The 15,427-nt window shown below is 43.2% G+C and overlaps 1 protein-coding gene across 1 annotated transcript in view; it reads left to right on the forward strand.

Annotated features, from left to right (window-relative positions):
- The window catches only part of stxbp5l (syntaxin binding protein 5L), a 578,167-nt gene that overhangs the window by 322,169 nt on the left and 240,571 nt on the right, over positions 1 to 15,427 (forward strand). The window contains exons 10-12 of the mRNA XM_078559960.1: positions 4,161 to 4,315; positions 7,003 to 7,075; positions 10,980 to 11,130. Coding sequence (XP_078416086.1) covers positions 4,161 to 4,315; positions 7,003 to 7,075; positions 10,980 to 11,130 — 379 coding nt within the window. The remainder of the gene's footprint in view (positions 1 to 4,160; positions 4,316 to 7,002; positions 7,076 to 10,979; positions 11,131 to 15,427) is intronic.

Genomic DNA, 15,427 nt, shown 5'->3' on the forward strand with positions numbered 1-15,427 from the left:
GAAGCATTATTTTCAGCTGACTAGATGAAAGATCAGTTGATCCAATTAACTTGTTACCATAAACCCCACCATCCCTGCAAGAAATGCAATCTCCTGGGAGAGGCAAGCAAACATGTGGGCAGCCTAAGGGAAACAAAATCAGGAAATTCAGTTAAGAGGAAAATAGAGAAGCTGATAAAAGAATTTTCCCATCCCAAACTGGAACAGAATGGAGGTGGGATGGCAAACAAAATGACCACCGAGCGGTGGCAGCTGAAATTTCTGCCTCAGTTTCTGCCTCCTGCCATTTTCTGCAGTGCTGGAAAGGGTCAGCAAGCCAGACCTGTGCTTATTAAGCCATCAATTAAGCTCCTTGAGGACCTAGTGAAAGGCCCAACTTCAGACACCACACTATTTTCCAGGAAGTGGCCGGTAATCGGGAGCCCTCAGCAATGACACCTGGTGAGTGGAGCCATGAGCAGTGATAGAGTCGAGTAGCAGGCAAAGAATGTATTTAAACTTTATTGGAATTGTTTGAACTGGCTGAAGGATCTCACTGCATGCACTGAAAACTTGCAGGAGTTCATCAAATGAGAGTGGAGAGACAGGGGTGAAGTCCCTACCCCTGCAGGGACTGGGAATACAACTGGCATTGCCTGAGCACTGGGGCATTGGACCAGGCTGCTTGGACATCATCTGGGCAGCAGGCAGGGTGCACCTGGAAATGGGACTTGCTCCATTACATAGAGAAAGTCGAAGCATTACAGCGGTAGCGGGCTCAGCGATGAAGGGTCCCTAGGCATCAGGTGCGCACAGCTGTGGAGCCAGAGCCACAGAGGAGAAGGAGGGACTACCCAGAACGCAGGACCTCCTGGAACAGGTGAAACCACCTGGACATGTCAGAAAGGCATTACTGAAAGAGACTGTGATTCTCCAGGGACATCTGTGCCCTCCTCGTTGAGGAGCTTATACCTCATTCCACTCATAGCCAAGTCCTACCAGTAACTGTCTATGTAACTGTGGCCTTGAATTTCTTTGCCTCTGGATCATTTCAGGGCTGAGGCGTGGTCCTCTGCGACATTTCACAGTCTGCTGCACCCTGATGATCACAGATGCCATCTGTGCCAAGGCTGAAGGCTACAGCAGATACGTCACTGATGGAGCCTCCCAGACTCCAGGGACAATTGGATTTGCTACAATGCTGTGTTCCCACAATCTGATCCAAAGGTTTGGCGGATGAACTCTGAAGCCTGCGGAACTAACCACGTGGCTGTGAATGCAAAAAGCATATGCTGGCACAGGAAAGACAACCATGCATCCAGCATATACAATCTTATCCTCACAGAGAGATGGACTATTGCCTACATTCTCCACTGTCACCAGTGAGAAGCCATTGTTTTGTTTACATGCTGTTACTGCTGTTTAGTTCAAAGTCAAAGACAACGCGTCCCTTTGTAACAGAGTGAATTTATTTACATTGAGTCGAACATAATACTTGCATGCAATATTCACAGCACACCACAGTGACCCACTTAGTGATTACCCAATGCAGTGCCATGCACATTTCAGAATTCCTATGTTGCGCTCCCTTTTGTTGCCTCAGAGGAAGTGAACATCACATGCTTATATCTGTGGCTTTGTGGCTGTGAAGACTGTGGCAGCTATCCTCATCTTGGAGGGGCCCCTTTGGGGCCTCTCCTGGGAATGCTGCATCTCTGTAGAGGCAATCATCATCACCAGGACTTGGCACACATATGCATCCTCTGTCAGAAGGGCCAGGATGAAGAGGATACTGCGAGCAGTGTGGGGCCCTCATTCTTCCCTAGCATATCTTCAGCCTTTGGTAGGCATTCCCATTGGTCTGAGGGATTGTGCTGCTGGAGCAAGCCTGGCATCCCCGCCAGCCACCATTGGGCCACCCATGCAAATGTCCTGTCCAGGTTTCTCCATGGACGTCAGTGCTCAGGTTATGAACTGACCGATCTAGGCTAAATTAAGCACCCTGCTTCCTGTGCAGGACATTACGCTGTCCTTGCATGCACCCCAGGTGTTGCTGCATATGGCTATTCATGAGGTTGGCCACTCTTTCATGGAAGGAACTCATGCGCTCAAGGTCCCAAGACATGATTGAGCTTATCTGTTCCATGGACTTCTCCAATCGAAGTCTCCAGGTTCTCCAATTGCCAAGCCCCAAACAGGGTCTCCTGAGGCCTTTCCTCACTGCCCAGCAGAACATCACTATGACTGTCCTTCCCCTTTCTGAGGGAAACTGTCCACAGATACCTCTGCCTCAGACACTTCCTCCTTCACACTGGTGTTGTGATCCTCACCAAGTGCCATTGTTTCTACACGCGTGCATGGACCCACAAGATGCTAGTATCTATGCTGGTGGATGGCGCACTAGTCTGCTGTGATAATGCATCCTAAGATATCTTATCTTCCTCCTGCTTCCGTCTGAGCGATTCTTCAGAGGGACGGGGTGACCTGAGACTACTGGCACCTGTGTGAGACACAAGAGGAATTAATGAGACTTAGCCTTGGAGGTTTTGAAGGATCTGCAGTACTGTGACTTTCCATCCACCCAGTGCTTGGCATGCTTTCGGACAAGGTGTTGTGCAGTGGCACCATGCTCCCCTCACCCATCGCACCATGTGCACATGGGCCTCTTCAATGCTGTGTGCACCTGGGATGACAGTCTCACCTTCACCAAGTGTCTGCTGCTGTTACTTACACTAAACTGGATGAAATAAGGGGTAGATGTTTAGCTACGAATGTTCAGTGTGAATGGACTACACCTTATAGAAACAGACCGATTTTCATTCCTGTTGATGGAAATGAAAATTGGGCCATTTCTATATCAGGGGACCAATCCTCTAGGTGGCAAGAGGTACCAGACCATTTTATCATGACCAAAGTATTATGCCATGTATTGCATAATGTATTATTCTGTTACCAAGCTGAAACTATGGGCTGGATTTTCATGAAGTTAGGGAGACTCGTGGAGGGGTGAAAACAGCAATTCCCGGATTCCTGACCTCATTCCAAGGGATTCCAATTTTCAGGAGTGTCTTTTAAGGGTGTGGACTGGTTCAGGTCACAAGCCCACACCCTGCGTCCCCAACCTAGCCAGCTCCATTGCAGGGATAGGCACAGTCTAGTCCTCTGCAATTTTCATGGAGGTGGGTCATTTTTTCAAAGAATTGTGGTTCATGTCACCCCAGGGCTAAGTCTCATTATTCATTCTTGACTGAAAGCCTAGTCATCCATTAGAGTACTGAAACACCTGTGCCCCAAGAAAAACATTGTTTGATTGACAGCTCTAGTTCTCTGATCTCTTCTGTCAATTGCACAATGCTTATTTACATGAGATAAAGAGGTTTCAAGTGCTTGCTGTTTCAGCTATTGATACTTTAAAGGGCCTGGATCATTAACACTTTTATTGGGCTGTAGTAAAAGCAATATTATGAATTAATGACTTTTTAAAAGCTTTTTTTTACACATCCTACCATCACTGTGGGGTTTCATTGGTTCTATACAGCGTATAGTGGATGAATGGGCATGGTGGCACTTTAGCTTGGTAAGGGGACATGAGGGGGAATACCTTAGCATGGGGGCATGGAGGGTGGGTGACGGTCAAGTGATGGCATGGATAGGGCATGGGGAGTGTGTGGGAAGGTGAGGGGTGAGGGCCAGAGGGCCTTTTATTTTCTTCATTATGACTGGAACAAAGTCCCACAGCACCGAGGCAGGCATTTTAGCAGCCCACCTGAGCACCCAGTAGCCCTGCGGCTACCTCCAAACTCTTTTCTGGAACGGCTGGCCTGACTGCATCCTACGTCCACCCGCCGCAATGAAATTCCTGTTTTTCCTGGCACATTCTTCCAAGGCAGGTGAGCCGAGTCGGGAATTTCACTGACTCGCGCTACCTGCCTCCAGGGTGAAAATGCAGCCCTATGTTTCAGCACTTTTGTTCCTTTAATGCCTAAAGGTTTAATTGCTGCAAGTAAACAAAGATTGACATGATGCTAGTTTTAATTGATGCTTGGTCAGATAACTTTTAAGAAACATTTGTCAGTTTCAGGTTGCAGTTTAGAAGTAACCAGGAGTTCAAGATCATTTTGCAAAATGTGATGTCTAGATTAAATGTAAATTGTATTCTAACTATGGTTTTCATCTTCCAGTGAACCATTTATAATTTTTTCTGGAGGACTTTCCTATGATAAAGCGTGCAGAAGACCCAGCCTGACAATTATGCATGGCAAATCCATTACAGTTCTAGAAATGGATTATCCAATTGTGGACTTCCTAGCTCTTTGTGAAACACCATATCCAAATGGTAATAAGAATGGGTGAACTGTTCAGGTTTTACCTACCTCCTTAAATGAAATGTGTCATTAGGCTTAAATTAATATTAGCCCAGAATTTGTTCAAATGGCATAACCTACAAATAACAACAAAATATATGCTGAAGTATGTGCTGATCTTGGCATCAGTCGCTTTTGCCAAAATTTACTGTGAATGTCATTAGCATATACTGGAACATAGAAATCAACATAAGATCAATGTAAATAATCAGGGTGCAAGCAATGTGTAGAATTATTCCATTTTCCTTTTATGTGTAAAAATTCGAAGTTTGAAGCCATTGAACCATTCTTTGTGCATATTAAGCACAGTAACCAAGAGTTTCCACTTTAGGCATAATTGGCAATCCAGGTCTGCTCATTTTAAGAAATGCTTTCTCCCCGCAATTTTCTGCTCTAACTCATTTGCGTATTACAGTACATAAAATCTCCCATGAATCAACGCAATCATTTCAGAACACAATTTTTAAAAAACAAATCAAGTTAAAAATGTTCCTTGATATAGTTCGAATTGAAACCTGGTGCAGTATTATTATCAAATTAAATAGGTTTATCATAAATTAACTTTTTAATCATTGTCTAGCACACCAGTAAGTATCCCAATTTGAAATAACTAAAAATGACTTTAAAAAACGATACTGAACCATTTGCTAATTACTTCGGTGTACAATAGTTTAAAAATATTTAAAAGTTTTAAAAATATGCCAATTAGTGTTTTAGTGTTCAAAACAAGCAACTTAATTTGAAGAGCCTCCTTAAAGGCTCCTAAATGGATGTAATTACTGGAAACTTGCCATGGTAATTCAATCTGGGGGCATGGCTGGCTTCCAGTACAATTTTTTTTTGACCAGCGTAAAAGGTCGCAGCAAGTCTTTTTGTGAGGGATGTAATATGTGCCTGAAATTTCTCAATCTTTTGCGCTGGTTAGGCTGATTTCAGGCAAACTGCATTGAGGAAAATAGTGCAATCTGGCAGAAACTCTTGCCCAGCATGCTTAAGTAAATGCAGTCATGAAAGCATTTCATTTTTTAGTATCCAGATGCCACAAAAATGTATTCAAGGATATGAAAGATACAGTGCAGGTCTCTGTGACAAATAATTTTAAAATGGCTTAGAAAATAGCCAAAAATGACTTTGGGTCCTCCTGCACCTAGAATTTTGGCGTACATTTAAGAATGTTCAGAACTGGCATAAATATAGGAAACCCGTGATTTCTGATCCTTTGCTTGGGGGTGGAACTATGTTAATGAGCAGCAGAAGGTTTCAGGGGAGGTTTCTCTGAATTGACATAAAATTAAGCAAATTCAAGAATGGCATAAAAATGGATGTAAGCTCCTTGTGCCTAAATTTCCTCACTCTTTTGTGGTTTAAATCAGTAATACACCATAGTTACTCTTGTCTTAGAATAAGTTTTCAGGAAATTTAGGGCCAAATTTGACTTTAAACGAAAGTTACTATATTGTTTCCCCCTCCGTCCGAACCGCACCACCCTGCCCTCCATTCAAATAATATTTTCCTTATTTGTCTTAAGATCATTCAGGAAAAAGTTCTAACACACATTTCCATGTTTATGGAAATGTCACTTGCCCATAAAAAAGACTAGGATAATAATGATTTACAGTTAGTGATCGGCATTTTCGTGCTTGGTTTGAATTTTCTTGTACTTAAACTCTCCAGTTCACAAATGTTTACCTCTTTTTATTTGCCCAGTTCACAAATGTTTGCCTCTTTTTATTTGTTCACGGGATGTGGGCTGAGAAGGCCAGCATTTATTGCCCACCCTTAATTGACCTTGAGAAGGGTAATTCCTGAAACAAATTATTTCCAAATTGCAATCAGTGTTTAAACATGGAATTTCAGTCAACTTTACCATCGCAATCTGCTACTGTTCAAAATAATGCAAAACATAGATGGAGCAGGGAATGGAAGTAGTAGAGCAGTTAACTTGCATCACTCTACATTCAATACTGGGTTTAAAGTATTGTGCTAGAAATAAATAAAATGTGGACAAAACATACTGACTGTAGCTGTCATAGTCATAGGGGAGACGGTAACATAATGGTAATGTAACTGGACAAGTGATCCAGAGGCCCAGGCTAATGCTCTGGGGACACGGGTTCAAATTCCACCACGACAGCTGGTGGAATTTAAATTAGTTAATAAATCGGGAATATATAGGCTGATCTCAGTACTGGTGACCATGACAACAATCATTGATTGTTGTAAAAGCCCATAGGGCAGGAAAGCTGCCATCCTTCCTTGGTCTTCCCTACCTGTGACTCCAGACCTACAGCAATGTAGTTGACCCTTTGAAATGGCCTAGCAAATGCAATCAAAGGCAATTAGGGATGGGCAACAGATGACACCCATGTCCCATGAAAGTGTAAAGAAAAATTATTAGTGCTCTCACAATTAAGAGGAGCATTTAATTAGTTGGTTTAATTTTGATTTACTGTTTGTATATAAATTTAATAAATTTAGCAGAGATATCCATCCTACATAAATCCAGGATTTTTTGCCATTTGTCCCTTCTATCAGCATAATAAATGAGTAGCTTTAAACAGTGGAGAAGTTGTATATTAGACATGCAATTCAGTTCCATTATATGGAACCTACTGTACTGGTGCTATATAATTAGTTTCTGTTTAATTATGCTTTACAGAATTCCAGGAACCTTATGCAGTGGTTGTGCTCCTTGAAAAAGATTTGATTGCTGTTGATCTTACGCAAAGCAAGTAAGTGTATTTATGCAGATAGAATGTCATCTAGCTTGCTTTTTTTTTGGAAAATGTTTAGTGTTTTTTTATGTGGAAAATCAGTTATTACCATAAATTGCATAAAAGATTCCTCGTTTTTGGAAGGACTGAAAAGATGAGAAATGAGAACAAGGATGTTTTGTGGATATTTCACAACATGTTCTCTTCTTCTTTCACGGTCAAAATAGCAATAAATTAGCAAACATGACTAAGTCTGAACTTTAGCTTAAAACACTCAAACAATAATAATAGGCCATAACTTCCGACTAACATCAGAAAGAGATGGCCTGCAGGAAAAAGAAGGAATAAATACATGCTTACCTGCCTTTGAAAATTATGCTGACACTTCTGATCACTGGAGCTGCTTGGAGCCTGCATCGAAAGGCTCTCACAGACCCCAGTGAAGTGCAGCTCCAGTGGATTCAAGGAGGCCACGCCACCTCTTTTACGGCACGAGCTGCCATAAAGCAGGTAAGTTTAAAGGGCCCAGTGAAATTGAACAGGCCTTGGTGAAAGTAAGTGTCTAAGGTAAGTGGATAGGATTTGGGAGTGTTGGGGGGGGCGCTTCAGAGGGTGGGAAGGTCAGGGGGTCGGGGAGGTCAGAGGTCGAGGTGGGAGTTGGATGTTGTGGGTTCAAGTGGGGGGTTGAGGGTCAGAGATCAGGTGGCGGGGGGTCGGATGTTGGAGATGCAGGTGGGAAGGCCGGGGGTGTAGGGGTATCAGAGGTAGGGGTGGGGCGCTCAGAGGTTGGGGGTTTGAGTGTGGGGGGTGGGAGGTTGGAGTTAGAGGTGTCGGGTGAAAATGTTGATGGTGGGGAGGTCGGAGGTCAGGGGAGTGGGGAGGTCAAATGGTGGGAAGGTGGGGGGTTGGGGGGACTGGAGGTCGGAGGCGTGTCAGAGGTCAGCAGGGGTCAGGTCGGGCCCGCACGGGGGGGAATCCTTGTGGGGGTGGTCGGGGGTGTGGAGGGAGTTCTGTGGGGGTCAGTCTGGGTGTTTACAATAGTAGTTAGATGAGGTTTTAATTCTTCTAACATTTTCTGGGCAACTATTGGTGTAACCCTGGCGGAACCATCCGAAGTTTGCGATTTAAATCACATTTTCAAATGGTTCCCAACACAGGGCAATTGTCCAGAGGAAGTTTGCACTTCTGGGCAATTGACATGCAAACCCTTACCTGGGAACTACTGAGAGAGATTCCCTAGTGCATCTTTGGTGTACCCCCCCAAATCCAATGCTGGGGAGCTTGGAAGTTACAGCCCAATAAATTATCTAAAACTCTTACTTAAATACTGATCAGAGAGGTAGAAAGATCAAAATATTTGCATTGCAACTTTTGAAACAAGCTATAACAGAATAAATAGAACAGCTTAAGAATGCCAACTAAAGATAATTTTACCAGTGAAAACAGTGATTGATAAGAGCTAGTTGTTACAATCCCCGTGGAGATCGATAACTTTTAAAAAGAAAATTGAACTTCCAGTTAATAGCTGAAAGAATGACACATCAAGATTTCATGTTTAAAACATTTACTATAACAGTAGGTTAAAAGCACCATTGACTAAATTCTATATTCGTAGGCAACTTATACTTTTAAAGCACAGAACACAATTCCCCCTTATTTTTAGCCCAACCGAAAAAACACACATCTCAGGTATACTTTACACTGTCCTTTTACATAGTCATTCAATTTTCCCAGAATCAATCCAAAGAAATTCTTAGCTCCTGGAGTTTATTCCTGTTTTCTTTTCCCAGCCTGGTAACTTGCAATCTTAGAACTGTCTTTCGCAGTGAAATTTTCTTTTCCCAGAGACTCTCCCTCTAGCTGTCTGTGATATTCAGGGGAAGCCTGTAACCTGATCTTTACAACGGTTTCCTCTGCATCCTTCCCCATAGCAATGAGAATCACATGGGCTTTGTATCTAGGTAGAAATGCTAATTATTGCTAATTAGAATAGCTATCCTTGAGAGCCCAACATTCTTTTATGTTGAAACTAAATGTACAATTTAAAGCTCAAATGTTTTCAATGTGACATTCTTGACACTTTTCTGGGACTTTGGAGGCTCACGGTTTATCCACTGTTAGCATACAGGCTGCTGCCATTGTTTCCAAGCCTAATCATCTTGCACCTTCTTCCCAGAAAACCGCTCTGGGCTTTCTTTAATCACTATCAATCAAACCACCTAGGCTCACTGTTAGGCAAACTTCAGAACAGGTTACATGACTCCTTCAGTTTACCTTTAAGACAAAGTCCCAATACATAACAATCTTCTAAACCCCATAATTGTAACATAGTTCCTCAGAAAAATGTGATAATTTTGTTTGACAAACATTTGCATTCCTGGCTGGTAGGTTTCAAAGTTTGGAAGTAAAAATTCTTAGTTTTCTCAGTTTTCTTAGGTTGCTTTCCTAAGTCCAACTAGCAGTAGCCATGTTTCTGAATGTTGCTTTTCTTTTCTCATTGGTAAAACTACTGCACCGAAAACTGGTGGTTAATAGTAGGCAAGTAAAATATCAGATTCACAAAGCTGTTTTGAAAGTGATTTTGTATTATGAAAGGATGTGGGTTGGGAATTTCCTAAGATCTGCACCCACTCTGCTGCCACAGCTTTGCAGGAAGTACAGCAGAAATCCCATTTACATGTCAAGTTTAGAGCAGTGGAGCAAGTGCAGCTCTGAGGAAATTGTTAATTCCTAAGGTAAATTTTGTGAGGTTTCACACCACAGGTGGGGCTGCGACTGTACAGGCACCTATTTCAAAATTGAGTACTACATCCCAAAGTCTGATCCCTACTATGCCAGATTTTGAAAGGCACAACAGGCCCTTTTTCCTTATGGGCATGGACGTAAGGATATTTAAATTAGTTTAGGAAGGGCCCTACCTAATTTTAAGATATTTGCCTTTTAAAACCTGGCCAGTTAAAGATCTTTGACCTAAAATGTCTAACTTATGTGGGAACTCATGGAAACTGGCATGCATCCTGAATGTAAAGAAAAAAAAAATTACCTGGAAGGCATTTGTGTCATTTCCATTTAAGTCTTCATTTGTTTCAAGCAGAAGCTTCCTCTGCTCACCCATGTGGTCACTGAAAATGTGCATCCAGCTGAAAAGGGATAGAGTCCCAGCATTGTAGCTCTGTGTCCTTAATTGTGCCCACAAACTGGTTCATGCAGGCAATATACCAATATGTTAAAAAGAAATTGATGAAAAATTGGCTTCTTTCTGTGCTGTAACATTCAATGATGTGCTCAGTACAGTATTTAGGGCTGAATTTAATGGCCACAGTGGTGGTCTCATCCACGGCCGTAAAGTCGGGGGCAAGTCCTCCGCAGCCATTTTCAGAAGGCCAGTGGAACTTATACTGTTAACTGCCTGCCCTTGGGGCACTCGACCTTTAAGGGCAGAGGTCCCACCTCCAAGAGGGTCAGCAGCTCTTCAGTCCCAGCAGTGCCGACATGAGCGGTGGCCACCACCGGGAATGCTGCAGGCTTGGACCAGCGAGGATGGAGGAGGCCCTGGAATGAAAGTGGGTTTGCTCAGCCTGGCCCTGGCAAGGGGTAGGGTTGTTGTGGAGGTCAGGGGTTGGTCTTAAAATTGGGGCCACAGGTTGTCCAATGAAGAGCCCCTACCAACCCCTTTCCTTCCCGGTGGCAGGATGAGGCACTTAAGTATCCTTCCCTGTCCCCGACTCAATCTGGTGGTGGTGGTGGGGGAAGAGTCAGGAAGGCAACAGGCATACTAAACCCCACCTTCCCTCTGATTCTGGTATTAAATTCCCCCCTTGGTTTCTATTTACTATAAATTATAGTTTTGGCTTGATTGTCTGAGCATGAAGTTGTCTTTATTTTTTAAAAATTTATTACTGTCTTTGATTTTCCTGGTCAGCTTTCCTATCTTTGAGAACCCATATCCAATGGATGTGCATGAGTCTCCAGTGACGTGCTCTGAGTATTTTGCTGATTGCCCTCCTGATTTGATACCTGCACTTTATTCCGTGGGAGCTAAACAACAAAAAAAGCAGGGATATAGCACAAAGGTAATGGACTGCACTTTATTCTTGTTTATATTGGTGTATTGAGATTATTCTACTGCTGGCAGGGTATTGTTATATTTTAGTTGTTAAATATTTGCCAAGGGTCCTGTTAAATAAAAACGTAGACATTTAATGATGAACACTAAAGGCTACGTCTTCACATTATAAAGTGTTGTCCCTTTTAGTTCAAGACACCAGCATGCTTTTTAGTTTCATGCAATATTGTGCTATTTTTGAACAACATTAAGAGGAATGAGAAAGCTGTTGACATACTTCAGGGAAAAACCTGTGACACTACAAAATAATGATTTCTGTTAGATTTCTTAGCATATCTTTTTGATGCATAAATCTAATACAAGTCCCACCTGCAAGGTCTTTTTCAGCACAAATCCACCTATGTGACAAAGTTGGTTGCCCGTTAGCTGGTGTCTCAGAATAAACTCCAAACTCTCTGCAACTATCTCATATTCTTTGGGTAGAATTTTGCCGTCGGCGAGCAGGGGGCGGAGCCCGTTCGCCGATGCGTAAAATGACGTGGGATGACGTCGGGCGGAACCCTTGATGTCATCCCGCCCCATTTAAATTTTCAGGAAGGTGGGGGCGCAGCAAAATCAGCTGCGGGCCCGTCGACCTGTCAATGGCCAGTTGAGGCCATTGACAGGATCATTTAAACAACTAAGGTTGGCGGGCAGGCCAGGAGCCCCGGCAGCAAATAGAGAAAACATGAAACCTCATCCAGCAGCGGGATGAGGTTTCATGCAGGGTTTTAAAAATTTTAATAAAGTTATTCTGTAAATTATGAACATGTCCCATGAGGGGGACATGTTAGGGAATTTTTTTTTTCTATTTTTAATAGTTTTCAAAGTGGAAGTGATATCCCTGAGGCTGCACTTAGGCCCGCCCACATAAAATGGCGGTGCAGCCCGCTTCGCTGGCGGGGATCGTCGCCCCGCCCGCCAGAGATTGGGTCGGGCCCGCCCGCCCGACCAGCAGAAAATTCTGCCCTTTGTTTTGTCCTCCTTATTAGTTTATCCTTAAGTTTTTTGGCAGCCACCAAAACTTTGTGAGGACTTCTGCATCTAATTCTGTTCCAAGACTGTTCTGTGGCCTTTATTTCACTGTCTAATGTATTCAAGCTATGGCACCTCAATTTGCACTTTCATATTTGTCGGGACTACGACTGTGAGATTTCCCTCTTGCACTAACCGGAATGTCATTCCCTGGTGATTGTTTTCTGATGCAAAAGTCAATTCCGAACCCGCTATCAGCACTTGCATTGTGCTTTCTTACTCAAAACTCTTTCACCCCCTTCTGCCAATCCATGGACTTCTTTTCTTGACCATTATCCTGAACACCCAATCAATATTTAAACTTTCCATTAGCTTTTCTGCACATCCTAAAAATGTTTCATCCCTCCATTCACTAGACCCCTCTGGAATATATGTCACCCAAGTAACTACTCTGGGAAATTGGCTTTTGGATGTAATAATTCTGCCCTGTGTGCCATGATCACTCATATTGCCACTCTTGAACTACAATATTCTTGTGGTACAAAATGCTTTGTTTTTATCAGCTGTTCAGAGCCTGAGATTTTGAAATTAATTTTTATTAATCATGCAGAATGAACCTTAACAGTTTGATTGCCATGTTTGATGAGCACTGTCTTACCACCATGACCGTTACCTTACCAGGGCCTTTCCATAGTCTTATAATGCAGCAAATCTCCCAAATTAAATTCTGTCTGGAATGATCTTATGCAAGGCTTCGGTGGGCTCTGAATTTGAGACCTCAGCCCTGATGAAAGCATTCAAATGTGCAGAAAAAAATGGAACCAATTGTAGTACCTTCTAGAGCAAGAGTACTATCGTATAGCACAGAAGACAATTTGGGACTTCACCCATAGACTGATTGAGAGGGACTATATCTGCCAGCCATCTGGAATGAATCCTTTACATGAATTGCCCATGCCAGGGCAGTTGTCAACTTGCAGTCTGGTTGATCAGCTAAAGTTTAATGCAGCTTTTCATCAATTACTACAATTCCTTTCACAGAATCCATTGCTGAAAGGAAACTTGGTTGCAATATATACATGACCATTATATTCACTTTTCACAAATGTCTCTGAACTTGTCATTGGCAAATTCCCCTCTGTTATCTGTTAGAAACTTCTCTGGTGCCCCAAGTCTGATCCCTATCTATTTTTCCATGATTTTACCTATAATAAACCTTTTGTCCTTACTAAGTATGATTGTAGAAAGACTAAATCTGGTTACCAAGTTTAGAAAATGTAGACTGCAAATATATCTGCCTTGTCCCATTCCTTTAGATCCATGGCAACTACCTCATTAAAGTAATGTGCCAATGAAGGCTTACAATAGGTTGTGGTGGCATCCTTCGATACTTTTTATGGATTTTGCAATTCTCACTAGTCTATTCTATTAATCTCATACACTCTTCATCAGCCACATCTTTTAGCAGTTTTTTTTTTATCTTCAACAAATAAGATTAGTGCATTGTCTATGCAACTTTAAGACAATTCCTTTTTTTCTCTAATCCTTAACACCTGATGCCATGAATACTTGTCTAGTATGTCGGTGAGAAATATCAGGTTTTGTTCAGGGGACCTAATAATGTCCTTGTTTTTTATTCATTCACGGGATGTGGGCTTCGCTGGCTGGGCCAGCATTTATTGCCCATCCCTAGTTGCCCTTGAGAAGGTGGTGGTGAGCTGCCTTCTTGAACCGCTGCAGTCCATGTGGTGTAGGTAAACCCACAGTGCTGTTAGGAAGGGAGTTCCAGGATTTTCACCCAGCGACAGTGATGGAATTTCCATCACATTGCTGACTCGTGCCTTGTTGCTGGTGGACAGGCTTTGGGGAGTCAGAATGAGAGTTCCTTGACGCACGATTCCTAGCCTCTGACCTGCTCTTGTAGCCATAGTATTTATATGGCTAGTCCAGTTCAGTTTCTGGTCAATGGTAACCTCCAGGATGTTGATAATGGGGGATTCAGTGATGGTAATGCCATTGAACATCAAGAAGCAATGGTTGGATTGTCTCTTGTTGGAGATGGTCATTGCCTGACAGTTGTGTGGCGCGAATGTGACTTGCCACTTGTCAGCCCAAGCCAGGATATTGTCCAGGTCTTGCTGCATTTGGACATGGACTGCTTCAGTGAGGAGTTGCGAATGGTGCTGAGCATTGTGCAATCATCAGCGAACATCCCCACTTCTGATCTTATGATAAAAGGAAGGTCATTGATGAAGCAGCTGAAGATGGTTGGACTGAGGACACAACCCTGAGGAACTCCTGCTGTGATGTCCTGGAACTGAGATGACTGACCTCCAACAACCACAAGCACTTTCCTTTGTGCTAGGTATGACTCCAACCAGCAGAGAGTTTTCCCCCTGATTTCCCATTGACTCCAGTTTTGCTAGGGCTCCTTGATGCCACACTCAGTTAAATGCTGCCTTGATGTCAAGGGCAGTCACTCTCACCTCACCTTGGGAGTTCAGCTCTTTTGTCCATGTTTGAACTAAGGCAGTAATGAGGTCAGGAGCTGAGTGGCCCTGATGGAACCCAAGCTGAGCATCGGTGAGCAGGTTATTGCTAAGCAAGTGCCACTTGATAGCACTGTTCATGACCTTTTCCATTACTCTACTGATGATGGAGAGTAGACTGATTGGGTGGTATTTGACTGGGTTGAATTTGTCCTGCTTTTTGTGTTTAGGACATACCTGGGCAATTTTCCATGTAGCCGGGTAGATGCCAGTGTTGTCGCTGTACTGAAACAGCTTGGCTAGGGGCGTGGCAAGTTCTGGAGCACAAGCCTTCAGTACTATTGCCGGAATATTGTCAAGGCCCATAACCTTTGCACTATCCAGTGCCTTCAGCCGTTTCTTGATATCACGTGGAGTCAGTCGACTTGGCTGAAGACTGGCATCTGTGATGCTGGGGACTTCCGGAGGAGGCTGAGATGGATCATCCACTTGGCAGTTCTAAGTGAAGATTGTTACGAATGCTTCAGCCTTATCTTTTGCACTGCTGTGCTGGGCTCCTCCATCATTGAGGATGGGGATATTTGTGAAGCCAACTCCTCCAGTGAGTTGTTTAATTGTCCACCACCATTCATGACTGGATGTGGCAGGACTGCAGAGCTTAGATCTGATCCGTTGGTTGTGGGATCACTTAGCTCTGTCTATCATTTGCTGCTTATGCTGTTTGGCACGCAAGTAGTCTTGTTTTTTAGCTTCACCAGGTTGACATCTCATTTTTAGGTATGCCTGGTGCTGCTCCTGGCA

Source organism: Cetorhinus maximus, chromosome 16 (genome assembly GCF_964194155.1).
Source record: "Cetorhinus maximus chromosome 16, sCetMax3.hap1.1, whole genome shotgun sequence".
In the NCBI taxonomy this organism is placed as follows: domain Eukaryota; kingdom Metazoa; phylum Chordata; class Chondrichthyes; order Lamniformes; family Cetorhinidae; genus Cetorhinus; species Cetorhinus maximus.